At 25.7% G+C, this 13,777-nt stretch overlaps 2 protein-coding genes across 2 annotated transcripts; one reads left to right on the top strand and one right to left on the bottom strand.

The window, feature by feature from the left end:
• The first annotated feature begins 1,535 nt into the window (after positions 1 to 1,535).
• On the top strand, positions 1,536 to 2,848 carry LOC114189055 (NADPH-dependent aldehyde reductase 1, chloroplastic-like). The gene is made up of 4 exons (XM_028077759.1): positions 1,536 to 1,684; positions 1,759 to 2,135; positions 2,203 to 2,564; positions 2,644 to 2,848. Exons 1-4 carry the CDS (start codon positions 1,562 to 1,564, stop codon positions 2,664 to 2,666), a joined length of 885 nt encoding a protein of 294 aa, XP_027933560.1. The 5' UTR covers positions 1,536 to 1,561; the 3' UTR covers positions 2,667 to 2,848.
• Positions 2,849 to 8,176: 5,328 nt separating this feature from the next.
• LOC114186969 (40S ribosomal protein S14-like) lies at positions 8,177 to 10,151 on the bottom strand. Its single transcript, XM_028075057.1, has 6 exons — positions 10,019 to 10,151; positions 9,780 to 9,899; positions 9,647 to 9,692; positions 9,125 to 9,210; positions 8,723 to 8,852; positions 8,177 to 8,476 (listed from the first exon to the last, which is right to left on the bottom strand). Exons 1-6 carry the CDS (start codon positions 10,019 to 10,021, stop codon positions 8,409 to 8,411), a joined length of 453 nt encoding a protein of 150 aa, XP_027930858.1. The 5' UTR covers positions 10,022 to 10,151; the 3' UTR covers positions 8,177 to 8,408.
• Between the last annotated feature and the right edge of the window lie 3,626 nt (positions 10,152 to 13,777).

Here is a 13,777-nt window from a genome sequence, read left to right as displayed (position 1 = left end):
AATAGTAAATGTTATTATGTTTTGAGTCTATGCAAGATTGTGGATGCAAAATTGAAAAATTACAACTTTATTAAATTTTAATTGAAAAGTGTTGTGGTGTGTTACAGTTGCAAAATTAGAAGATTATAATTGTATTAAATTTTAATTTAAAAGTTTTGTATTGTGTTACAGCTGGATTTCTATTGTATTAATTTTTTAGTGAAAAATAACTTTTATTTGTATTAATATTTAATTTAATTAGGTGAAATGTGATTGTTAGATTGAAAACATATATAATAGTGTAAAATAATAGGTAGTGAAACAAACAATTTGAACAAAAAAATGACAATTTACACGATTTTATGATTTTGTTTGATGTTCCTACCGATCCTATTATATGATGATTATTATATGTGGGATCTAACCCATAAATAATATATAAATAGTAGGATCTTAGAATTTTATAATTTAAATCTCGATTTTGACTATTTCACCAAATACTATTTAATCCAACATAAAAAAAATATTTACAAAATATTGTTAAAACCATCTCTCGTACAAAATGGTTAATATATATCCATTGTTTAACAAAAGAAAAAAAAAGTGTATTTATAAAAAAAATTACAGTAAACATAACTTGCTTACAAACAAGAATTTAATTTTATAGAAGCTACTTATTAAAGTAAAACTTATAAAAATATAGTATAAATTGTTTAAAAATAATGTGATATAATGAGTCATTCAAAAAACTCTCAATGTAGTTACAAAAGCTAAATGGAAGTACTTGCAAAAACATACTAAATTTATAATTTTTATCAACCTAAACTGTTATTTTAAAATATAAGAATATATGCTGATAATGGGTATAAGTATTAACTATTATAGATTATATTTCTTTGTTTAGAAATATGAAATTGAAATTTTTTTTTTTTTTTAAGATTACGTTCCTAAAATTTAAGTTATTTATTTAAATTTAATGTTTAAAAAGATCAAATTAATCTAGACTAATATTTTTGTGTCCGTAATTTTATTTAATTTATATTTAAAATTAATTTTTTACCTGAATATGTATATATATTTTAAAGAAATACCTTTCTCAAAATATTTAAAGTTCCAAAAAAAAAATTCTAATGTAAAAATAAATATATTAGTGACGAATTGTTTAGATAATAAAATAAAATGGATAACAGATAGTTATTACGTATTACCTTCCCTACTAGAAGTAAGAATAACATTTTAAAAATGTCAAATTAGGAAAAACTTTCAGAATAGAAAACCCAAACAAGGAAACAATAGAAAACCTAAAGAAGGAAACAATTAACCCAAGTAAAAAGGAAAACCAAACAAAAAAGAAAAGCATAACCAATGAGTAAGTAACAAAACCATTTCCCACAACAAATGCCTTGCCACGTGTCAGACTCAAAACAAAACATGTGTATATCATCTTCATCACACGTAACCTACACATACACATGCTACACAACCTTAACACTTTCTTTCTTCACCACGTCCTTATAAATTAATTAGCATCTCCAAATCCGCGTCTACTCAAAACGCACTTCCCAAAAGCCCGTTTTAGAGAATGGCTTCCGGTGAATACAGATTTCCCCCTCAGAAGCAATACACACAACCTGGCAAAGAGTATCTGATGAATCCACCACCGCAATATAGCAGTCCAGATTACAAACCATCGAATAAACTTCAAGTATATATGCAGTGATTTATCTGAAAGCACTTTTTTGTATCTGCTTCTGCGTAATCGGTTATGTATATTTTCAGGGGAAGGTGGCTGTAGTAACAGGAGGTGACTCTGGGATTGGAAGAGCGGTGTGTAACCTGTTTTCGTTGGAGGGTGCTACTGTTATCTTCACCTACGTGAAGGGACAGGAAGACATAGATGCGAGAGACACACTTGAAATTATCAGAAAGGGTAAGAGTGGTGATGCCAAAGAACCAATGGCTATAGCAGTTGATTTGGGTTATGAAGAGAATTGCAAGAGAGTGGTTGATGAAGTCATTAATGCTTATGGCTGCATTGATGTTTTGGTGAACAACGTAGCGGTGCAGTTCCAGAGTGATTCCTTGGAAGAGATTGATGATAAAAGATTGGACAAAGTTTTCCGAACTAATATCTTTTCCTACTTCTTCATGACTAAGTAAGAGTACATATATAATCTAAAAGTTATGTTTTTCATATTCTTCAAATCTAACATTCCGACACAGATATGCTGTGAGGCACATGAAAGAAGGAAGTAGCATTATCAACACGACATCGGTGGTTGCATATCAAGGATTCGCAACACTGGTGGACTATGCATCGACGAAGGGTGCGATTGTAGGGTTCACGAGAGCCCTTGCGCTTCAGCTTGTGAGCAAGGGAATTCGTGTGAATGGTGTTGCTCCTGGACCTATATGGACTCCGTTACAGGTAGCAAGTTTGACAGTGGAACAAATTGTGGTGTTGGGTTCTGATTCTACACCGATGAAAAGAGCTGGACAACCTATTGAGGTTGCTCCTTCTTATGTTTTTCTTGCTAGCAACCAGTGTTCCTCTTACATTACAGGCCAAGTTCTCCACCCAAATGGTCATGCATCTCACACCAAAATCATGAACAGCTCTTCATTTTTTGTGTTTTCTAACTCTTTTCGTTTTCACGTTTTCAGGTGGAATCATTGTGAATGCATAATTGTTGGATTGAAGGATAAAGATATACTCGACAGTTTATATACTGGTTTATGTGATGTATGTCTTTGTGGTTTGTTTTTTTTTTTTTTTGTACTCATAATAAATTATGTTATGAATATGTAATGTGATATTGTATCAATGTGTATGAATAAATATTTATGGAGATAAGATTCTGGTTGAAAAGCGAACAACTATTTTATTGCCAATGTAGTAAAAGTACTAAGTTAATATGTATAATCAAGTATATTGAATAAGTCTTAGATTCTTCAAATAAATATTCTGAATAGAATATGCCTTATATATGAGATATTTGATATTTAATTAATATGTGATTCTCCGCTTCACACTTGCATTTTTTCCAATATATGTAATGATGAAATTCATTACAAATCTTTTGTTGGGGCTCAATAAGTCAATTAATAATATTATTACATATAAATCTTACCTTAATGAGTTGGAGTTGGTTTTGTAAAGTGAGTGAAATTTAAAATATCTAGATTAGATTAATATATGATATCAGAGCTAGTTAAAATTTATTTTAGTTAACCTTTAAACTTATGGTATTAGTTTTTTTTTTAATTCAATCTCAATGAGAGTGTGTTAGACATCTTTTGTCTATTAAATATTATACTGAGTAATCGACAATTAGTTTTTTACAAATCTAGTGCAATTCACTCTTGGAATTCTAAAAGTGGTGTAGAGTTTTAAAAAAATTTCACGAAGGGAAAGTTATGACAAAATGGGACGACTTCGATATGAAGAAGTCGTGCCAAAATGAGAAGACTTCTATTAAAATGAGTTGAAGTCATGTCAACATGGCAAGACTTTACTATAAAAAATGAAGTCTTTACATATTGATACGACTTCAATTATTAATACCTGCTTAAATAAGATCATACCAACATGGCACGATTTCAGTTTTAAAATTTTGTGAAGAAGTCGTCTGAATATGGTGCGACTTTAGTGTTAAGAAATTAGAAAATTCTAAAAATGAAATATTTTTTATTTAGTGAAAATTAATACCTACTGCTAATAAAATAATAAATCATATTCACCAAATCTAAAATATAATTAGTGAAATTTTTTTATTAAGATTTGTTGATTACAAAAGGGCATAAAATCTATGTATGGGACCTCGTGCCACAAGGAGGTCTTCTTCTTTATAGTCTAGGTCTAATATGAGGGGACTGAGGTGGATCGCCATCATCATTATCTTTATATTGTTGCGTTTGCTTGACATCTTCTAGTATTTGTGACAGCATTATAGGCCGATAAAATTTACATTTTTCCTTCATCTATATACTTACTTTATTCTCCAATTAATTACTCAACTAAAATTCTTAATTGTAACAATTCGGAATGTGAAAAAAAAATTTAAGTTTAATTGAAAACGAAAAAAAAAAAATTGAGTGAAGTTGAAGTCATGCCATCTTCAGACAACTTCTTCATAAAATTTTAAACTGAAGTTGTGTCATGTTGGCACGACTTTATTACTTAAGCAGGTATTAATTTAATTGAAGTCGCATCTATATGGAGAGACTTCATTTTTCATAGTAAAGTCTTGTCATGTTGGCATCACTTCAGTTCATTTCAATAAAAGTATTCTCATTTTGGCATGACTTTTCATAGTGAAGTCGTTCCATTTTGCCACGACTTTCCCTCTATGAGAATTTTTTAAAAATATGCACCATTTTTGGAATTCCAAGAGTGAATTGCACCAAATTTGTAAGAAACTCAATCGTTAATAGTATAAAATGTTCATATAATCTATGTTGAGGTACTTAGTGATCAAACAATCATGTATAATGGTTTGAAAGGAGCAGTAATGGAGTTAGAAAGATGGAATAATCAGGACTGAGAATGGAAAATGAAGTAGAGAAGAGAATGGTTTGAATAGAAAAAAGTTTTATTAGGTAGGTTCATAGAAGAACTTACACGTACATCACTATTTAAGGTTAGGGAAGACACATTGGTATGGAAATATGAAGAAAGGGACAAACTACACTATCAAAACCTATAATAAGTTGCTTGGTATAATTTATGGAGAATACAAGGAAGTTTTCAACAATTTATGGAAGATCAAAGCTCAACCCAACACTTTGCATTGAAAGTTTTTCTCAATAGAGTGACAACTAAGGATAACTTAACTAGAAGAGGTATTTTGAGAAGGTTTTGCTTATGTGTAGCAACGATGAGGAAAGTGGCCCAATTTGTTATTTACATGAAATGTAGCTAAGAGTCTATGTACTCAATGCTTTAAATGGGTCAGAATTACCGTGTTAATCATAGTGTCAGTTTAATCTCATGGAATTGAATAGTAAACATAACAATATTTTGAGTTGTATGTGGATAGCAATTTTGTGGGATTTACAAGGCCATAGGAACAAAGTTATTTTAGGAGTGAAATGGTAGATGACTCAGAGATTTTTACTCTAGCACAACTTAAACATTGGGGGTGGATTACTAGTAAATACTTAAAGTCAACTATACATATTTTGACTAGTTTGTTGATCCTATAACTTCTAAAAATCTTTGAAATGATGCATTAATGGTTCATTCAATTGGTTGTGCTTGGAAACACATATGACCAATGAAATCCATTAAGATAGAATGAAGATAAAGACAATTTGTCTCTATTTTATGCATATATATATATATATATATATATATATATATATATATATATATATATATATATATATATATATTATTCTATAGATGACTCACTTAGCTAGCTATGATGAAGGCTAGTAATAAACTCATAACAATCATAGCAATAATAAAGTTGTAGAAAAGATAATGGCGTTTTAAAATAAGATACAACATGCAAGGAAGGAAACTAATTTTGTAATATGTTTGGAGATGGTTTGAAGGCATAGTCAAACATATACTCGGGTGGGAAGCATGGAAACATATTAATAAAAAAGAAATATCACTTATTACAACCTTTGAAATAAAAAATTTGTTGTTTCTAATCAAAATGTTTTGTAAACCCAAGAATGATTTGAAAAGATTTTGATTATTGTGATATAAAACACTTTGAGATATCAAAAGAATATTATATATAAAAGAATTATGTAAATTTTTATATATGAGTCGGGACACTCCAAAGTTTCATACTACTTATATATTTTTTTTCTAATAAAAAGAATCATGTATAATGTTTTCATCAGCTTTGAGACGCTAAAGGGTCACTATGGAACGTGTGGAATCAATATTTAAATATCAATACTTATTATTAATTTGGTTTAGGTATTAAATAAACATCACTAATTAATGCAATTAAAGAAAATACAACAAATTGGTCAAAATTATTTTTGTAACGTTCATAAATTTGTTTGATTGCTGTATAAATTACTTTAACCAATATAAAAAAGAAAAGTGTTTCTTAAAGTATATAAAAGATATTTTATTTTAGAGGTTTCTACTTTAAAAGTTATAATTTTTTTTCAGCTTTTAAATTATATATTTTTTTATATTTTAATGCATATTTTTATCTTTTAGTTATTATTACTACATATTTTAAATTTTACATAGACAGTTTCTTATTTTATAATCATTAGATTATTTTTAAAATTTTTATATAATTTAAATTAAAAAAATAACATTATAAATTAAAATAATTTGTCCACCTCAAAATTATCCACAATAAAAATTACAAAAACATGCAATATAATAATAGTTAAATTGATAAGTAAATAAATTTAAAAAAAGAAATTAATGTCCTTTATAAATAACTCATAAATAAATTACCTGTACAAATATATATATATATATATATATATATATATATATATATATATATATATAAAATTTTTAATTATTTAAAAACCATACAATTATAACTGTATAATAATATATATGGTTTCTGTCAATACGATTTTATGTTACAGAGTTTAATTATATAACAGTTAGCTCCTAAGTTAATTTATCAACTACTTGTTAGTTTGTAAGCTAGATTTGTGATTTAGTCAAAACCAGTACATTGAATTAATAATTTTGAAAATAAGTTGTTTTTTAGACGTTTTCAAATTAAATTTAAAAATTTAAAATATATATATATATATATATATATATATATATATATATATGTATGTATATGCAAATTTATATAAATTCTTTTTTTATACCTAACATGTAAAATTCTAACAAATGATATTTTAGAAATTATAGTTAATATAGCGACAATTATTTTGATAAGAACAGATTTTAACATAAATAATTTTGTTTTTATTTACACTTTTGAATTAATTTTTTATTTTATATATAAAGAATTAAATACCATTTGAATTTAATTTTTTATTTTAACATAAATAGTTTTTTCTTCAATATGTTACTAAACTAACTTAAACCTCCGAGTACTTTCATCCTATCTTAAAAAATAAGAGAAAATATAAATTAAGATGGTGAAAATTACAGGTTATAATTCACAATCTATTCACCTTGTTAAAGATCAAGCATTAGTCTATGAGAATTTTCATTCTAGCAATTACATGGTTAAAAGAGTGGATAGAAAACAAGCAAAAGTTTAAAATCGAGTTACTATTGATAATGTACCTAATTTTTTTAATTACCATGCATAAGGGGCAAACCGATACATGAAACAAGTTGGCAATTGAAAAGAGAAAACAATAATATATCGATCCAACGATAGATTATTTGGAAGGTAAACATGGAACAAAATAACATAATCCATTTACCAAAATCATTTAATTTTTAATTATTTCTTCTATCAGTTGTGGAAATAAAGTAATATTTATTTTTCAGTTATTAAAAGAGAATTTTAATATTTTGTTTCCAGTAATGCCGTGGCCTTTTAATTTGGTACAATATTCTTTATTTTGATTATTATTTACTTCCAGTTTTATTGCATTTTTCTCCTCTATGTATTAAGAGCCTAGAACTTATGAAATCTGGAAGAATTTTAGTGCATTTTGGGGTTTCTCTTTCTACTGGTTACTTACTTAAAATATCAGAGGCCACTTATTCAAATTTTGTGCATTTTGTCACTACTCTGTTTAATGTTTACTAAAAACTATTAGACCATGTTTCTGTTCTTACTATAAAAAAAAATATCTTAAGCAATTGTTAAATCCAGAACTCAATAAAACCCGGCTGCTGATACAAATACACAAAAGATAGGATTTGAGGTAAGAAAATTCAAAGACTTGGAAAACCAAAATATTATCTTTTTCATCCTATTCAATGGTCCAATCTTGGAGAGTATTGCAAATATAGTCAGAAGAACATTTAAAATTGGAAAGAAAATGGCAGATCATTGATAGTGTGAAATGAAATGTGTACAGCTTCAAATATTGAGGAAAGATTTCGAAGTTTTCCGAAAGATGTATATGGAGATTGTTAACAAAATTTGATGTCACAGAAAAAAAAATGAATAATTAAGTGTAGTAAAAAAATTCTACATCCGCATTTGGATCATGTTTAAATTTAAATTATTAAAACTAAACTCTGATAAAAGTCCTGAGGGATAACTATCTAAAAAAAACAAGAAACAAAAAAACATATCCAGTAAATAATTAGCAGCTTTCTAATACACGAAGCAAAATTCAGAACTTTCAAAAGCCTTTAACAATAGTGTCTGCATGTAATCCTCAACTATGTTCGAGAAACCATAACAAATAAAATAAAAGTTTGATATGAAACTAAGCAAAAATTTCGAAATGGCACAATTCTACTCGACATGGAAATAAAAACATAAACACTCCAGTAATATAGTAGAAGCTTAAAGCCTTCTACCCCTCCTTCCACTCTTTCTACGGGTGCTGTCGGAAGGAATGGGAGTCACATCCTCTGCAGAAAAAAAAATAATAATAATTAACATCTAGCATGTAGCATACAATACAAATACAAATAACATACAGATGAAATCAACCAGAAAAGAAAACAGGAAAATAAAATGAATTCAACTAAACTAATTTAAAAAACCAGTTAGCTAGATACTATTTGACTTGAACAACAAATGAAAAAGGACAACTAGACATTTGAGTACGAGGCAATCAAATTGAACTTGAGGTTTTATCTTAAAAAGGCAAATACCTATGCGACCAATTTTCATTCCTGAACGAGCAAGGGCTCTGAGAGCTGATTGAGCGCCAGGACCAGGTGTCTTTGTCTTGTTTCCACCAGTGGCGCGGAGCCTGATATGAAGAGCAGTTATGCCCAGTTCCTGATCAAAAATAATTTGAAACAATACATTAAGTTAGGCAGCTTCAAAGAAACAAAAAATGGAATCCTAATAACAATAGATTCAAAGAGCATGAACAGCAAAAAATCAGTGAAAGAACAAAAAGCTAGCGAGAACAATGGACCAGTGATATTGGCTTAGCAAACAGGGTGATAAAATAGTAATTCTATAAATTTATAAGAGCTGCATGATAATCACAAAAAGTGAACATGGTCAGAAGAGAAAAAATGACTGTACTAATGAATCCCACCGACCTTGCATCTGGCAGCAACATCCTGTGCTGCAAGCATAGCAGCATAGGGAGATGATTCATCTCTATCAGCTTTAACCTTCATCCCACCTGAAATTAAAAAGCAATGACATACAAGTAAAGCACATGAGAAGGCAAAGTCATAAAATGCGTAAAGAACAGTTGTTTTCCTATATCTGCTAAAAAAGAAAACACTCAACCAAAATTTTTCTAATGGCAAAGAATTATAGCTTGGTCGTATAGAAATAAATTTCAGCAGTACTGTCAATACAAAAACTCGATAGTAAGACATGGAAATACTAGTGTCATAAATCATTAACACTCTAACAAGGCACATATATCAACACTCTAACCTAATAAAATCCGCTGAATTTGGATATGGGTAATTTCATTATCAATATTATAACATCGCAAAAAAAAAATGATAAATAAAAACGGGAAAAATAGTATCAGCAACATAATAGCCAACAAAATTGGGTATGGAACAATTGCATAATTCCTATAGTGAGAATAAAAGCAATCATACCAGTGATGCGGACAAGTGTTTCCCTCCCGGACAAATCAGTAACGTGCTGTAACCATAAAAATCATAAATCATAGATCAAACTTAAGCAATTGAAAATTGAAACAACACACTATATAGAAACGCAAATACTTACAATGAAGGTGTCGTTGAAGGAAGCAAAGATGCGAGCGACACCAAAGACATGTTCACCGTCTCTAACGGCTGGACCCAGAGTCACATTTTCTTCTTTTGGCTCTCTAACCTTTCTCCTCGACTGCACAATAACAACAAGACAAACCCTATAAGAATAAGAATAGCTATCATAACATTCTTTAATACACCACTGAATAAGAAAACCTAGGGTTCATGACATTGATTAAACGATGTACGAACCATGTTTGTTGCAACGCAGTGTAGAGATTGAGAGATCAGATGAACCTGCCGTTTGAATTTGTTGTTGCTGCTGCTGCAAAGTAAACGAAAGAGGCACTCTTTGTTTCGATTTTATATATGAGAAAACTAGGGTTTTGCAGGGTGAGAGTAATTCAATTTACAATCTTACCCCTGGTCTTTTTTTTGGACACGGTTCTGTCATTTTAATTTGTTGATTATTATAATTATAATAAATACAAGTAATTGCATTTTATTATGTACGGAATTTTAAAAATTATATTATACTTATTATATTAATTTAAATTTATAAAAATATAATTATAATTTAATATAAATATTTTATGCTGTAAAATTAAATAATAATGTTGTAATTATTTGTATGATGAAAATATATTGAAGTTATTTACATATAATTTAAAAAAATATATTGTATATAATTACTAAGAATTTAACTTTAATTTTAAATAGAATATTGTTTAGATAATAAAAAAAAAAAACATAAATGGTACATATCGAATAATAAAATGATTAATAATACAAAAATTATCCATAAGACAATGTAAAAGTATAAAAATTAGATAATACAAAAATAAATACGAAGAATAGATCATATAATACTATAGATAAGAGATTATATAGAAAAATATAAAAAATAAACTTTATAAAAATATAAATGTTAGATAATATAAAAAATATATAAATAATAAATCATTTAATACTTTAAAGAATAAATCATGCTAACATATATAAAAAAAAAACTATAAAAATATAAATATTAAACATATGGTGGACTCGATTAACTAATCTAACGGCGTCATGTGTTATAATATATTATTATATGATTAAAAATCATAAAATATTTTGAGCTCTTAATCATATAAATTTTGTTTTCATTTAAATGTGTTGAATGCATCAAAAAATCCAATAGTTTATTTTTTATTTACGACATTTTTATTTTAAATTTTAAATTTAAATTTGTTAATAAATTTTACCATTTTTGTGATTTTGAATTTTAAATTTAATGACATAAAATTTAGTTTTAGAAAAAATTAAAATTAAAATGGTAAGTTTCTTGTAAATTTAAATAATTTATAATTTATATCTTTTAATAATCTACTTATATTTAAGTTATTGAAATATTTTTTAAAATTTGACTTGTAATTTTGAGTAAAGTATTATTTTTCATATTTTGTTATTTAGTTTATTAATGATGTCATTTTCATTATTTATTTATTGTTTTATATTATATTTTATATTTAAATTTATATTAGTATTATTATTTTATTTATTATTATATCCCTAAATATTATTGTGAATTATACTAAGCGGCTAAGAATTACTGTAATTTTTATAACTCTTTATCTTTTCATTATTCAAAATTTTCATATTACATAAAATTTTTCTTTAAAAAAAAATCTTTTTTCTGCTATTTTTTTTTTAATCTTAATTAGCAAGTAATTCCTTCGTGAATAATTATTTTCTACAAAATTATAAAATTTGCAAGTATTTCTTACAAAATTTATTGTGAAAAGTGTTTTATACAAAATATTTTGCAGAAATATTGATAGCAAATTTCTGTAATTTTATTTTAAAACAAAATTTATAAATATTTTTATGAAAAAAAAAAATCAAAACAAAATTGACAAGAAATGTAAGTTTTGTTAGTAATTTACATTATGTTATTGTGCTCACTTGAAAATATTTATTGTTTAGAGGAAATAAAGAGATATTATTTGAGAGTAAAAAATTGTGTTCATTTGTTGGTATTTGAGAACAAGAAAAATAGAATGAAACATAGGCTGATTTAAGAGTGGTTAAAGGTAAAATACCATTATACCTTTAATTCATTTGTAGTTTTTATTTGCTTTGTGTACACTTATGACAATAATTAATATCCAAATTTCTAAATTGTTTACTAGAAAAAACAATATGTAAATATATTGTATTTTTATTTTTTTTCCAACTTACATTTAAATATTTTTTATAAAATAAATCTAACTCATTTAAATATAATCTTATATTACTTTCAATATTGAAAACAAATTGATAATTTTATTTATTTTTTAATTAAAATTAATTTTTAATCTATTACATCAATTAAATCACTCATAAATCTTAAAAAAAATTATATCAACTTTAACTATAAATTCACTATTTTTCACTACTAAATAAATTTCTTAAAAATAATACATTTTAATTCATTTAAATTCATCATCTCAGACTTAATTCTCAAATGTGAATATTGAGTTCTTCTTAAAGTTTAACAATTTCAAATTATTGGTATTGTATTATTGATAATATGAATCTTAATTAAAAAAAAAAGAATTTGAAGTCTTACTTATGTCCATTTTTTAACTTTTCTTTTATAATTGAAAGAAAAGTTCAAAGAATTTATAATTATATTTTTTTATAATACACATTTACAATAGACTTATGTTAATGTTATTAACTAAATTTAACCTAATTGTATTATAATTTTAATTGGAGCACTATTTTCATTTATTTTTCAACTTTTCTTTTATTTAGTTTGTTTTTTTTTTATTATGAATGAAATTATTATTGGATTATTTATTTACTTTTTAATATCATTTTTTAATTTTTATATTACTAGTAATATTATGTCATTATATTATATATTATAACAGTATATAATAATATACTATTGTATAATTAAAAAGGGTAAAATCTTTTTAACTCTTTATTGTTAGAATCGTTCTTATCTTACTTGTTAACCCTTAAGAAGGATTGAAAAATTCTCAAAATTGTTGAAGTCACTAAAGGTGAATTAAAAATACTTCATCTGATAGTTTTTATATTTTGAATTTAAAATACTTCATTTGATAGTTTTTATATTTTGAATTTAAAATATTTCATTTGATCGTTTTTATATTTTGAATTTAAAATATAGCTTTGTTAAAAGTGATACAATTTTTTTATTATATTGTTAAAAGTTATAAAAAAGTCTATTATATTGTTAAAAGTGATAAAAAATTTTGAACTTTTTGCACAGATTTGTTTATATCTTAAATTGTATAGATTAGAAATATATGAAAGTTAACTATTAGAATTTGTGTTAAGTATTTCAAATTCTTAAACCGTCCTGCTAATGTCAAGTTTATTCCTTGACAACTAAAATCAAGATTGGATTATTTTAACTCATTTTATATATATTTTTTAATATTATTTTATATATTATAATTTATTATTTCATATAAAAATATATAAACATCACAATAAATTTTTTTTAATCAAACTATTAAAAAAATTTATTAAAAATTTAATTACATCATAAAAAATAAGTTATAAATAAATTTATAAAAATAAATAACAAAAATACATATCAATAATTTTGTAAGAAAAATTAAATAAATTACTTTGATATAAAAAAATATTAAATAAAATTAATTATCATACTTCTATATAAAAAATAAATTTTAAATAAAATGTATGATTTTGTAAATTTGTTACATGTCTCTCGAACCTTTTGTCGTCATCTTCAGGCTCGGTGTTGTTGCTGGGGTGAGATTTTATATGAGAGGATCATAGTGAATTGTCGTTATCTTCAACTCCATCTTGATGCTGCTGGTGTGGGATTTTATATATGAGAGGATCATAATTTTGAATAGTAAATCTACTTAATTTACTATTACTCAGTCAATTTTTTTTTTTTCAGTTTTACAAATTTAAATATATGATTTAGTGAATATAGTAGTATAGCTTTTATAATACCTTTTATATTTTCTCTTTATAAAAAAAACT

This window comes from Vigna unguiculata, chromosome 6, assembly GCF_004118075.2.
Source record: "Vigna unguiculata cultivar IT97K-499-35 chromosome 6, ASM411807v1, whole genome shotgun sequence".
Taxonomy (NCBI): Eukaryota; Viridiplantae; Streptophyta; class Magnoliopsida; order Fabales; family Fabaceae; genus Vigna; species Vigna unguiculata.
Note: the sequence above shows the minus strand (reverse complement) of the source record. Positions and strands in the feature narration are given on the sequence as shown.

What these genes read in the sequence shown, in the direction of transcription:
- LOC114189055 (XM_028077759.1), top strand. Translation starts at nt 1,562, where the DNA reads ATGGCTTCCGGTGAATACAGATTTCCCCCTCAGAAGCAATACACACAA. An exon ending in AACCATCGAATAAACTTCAA is followed by an intron (nt 1,685 to 1,758) that starts GTATATATGCAG and finishes GTATATTTTCAG; the next exon opens with GGGAAGGTGGCTGTAGTAAC. An exon ending in TCCTACTTCTTCATGACTAA is followed by an intron (nt 2,136 to 2,202) that starts GTAAGAGTACAT and finishes ATTCCGACACAG; the next exon opens with ATATGCTGTGAGGCACATGA.
- LOC114186969 (XM_028075057.1), bottom strand. An exon ending in CCTTCAACGACACCTTCATT is followed by an intron (nt 9,693 to 9,779) that starts GTAAGTATTTGC and finishes TTATGGTTACAG; the next exon opens with CACGTTACTGATTTGTCCGG. An exon ending in AACACTTGTCCGCATCACTG is followed by an intron (nt 9,211 to 9,646) that starts GTATGATTGCTT and finishes TTTTAATTTCAG; the next exon opens with GTGGGATGAAGGTTAAAGCT.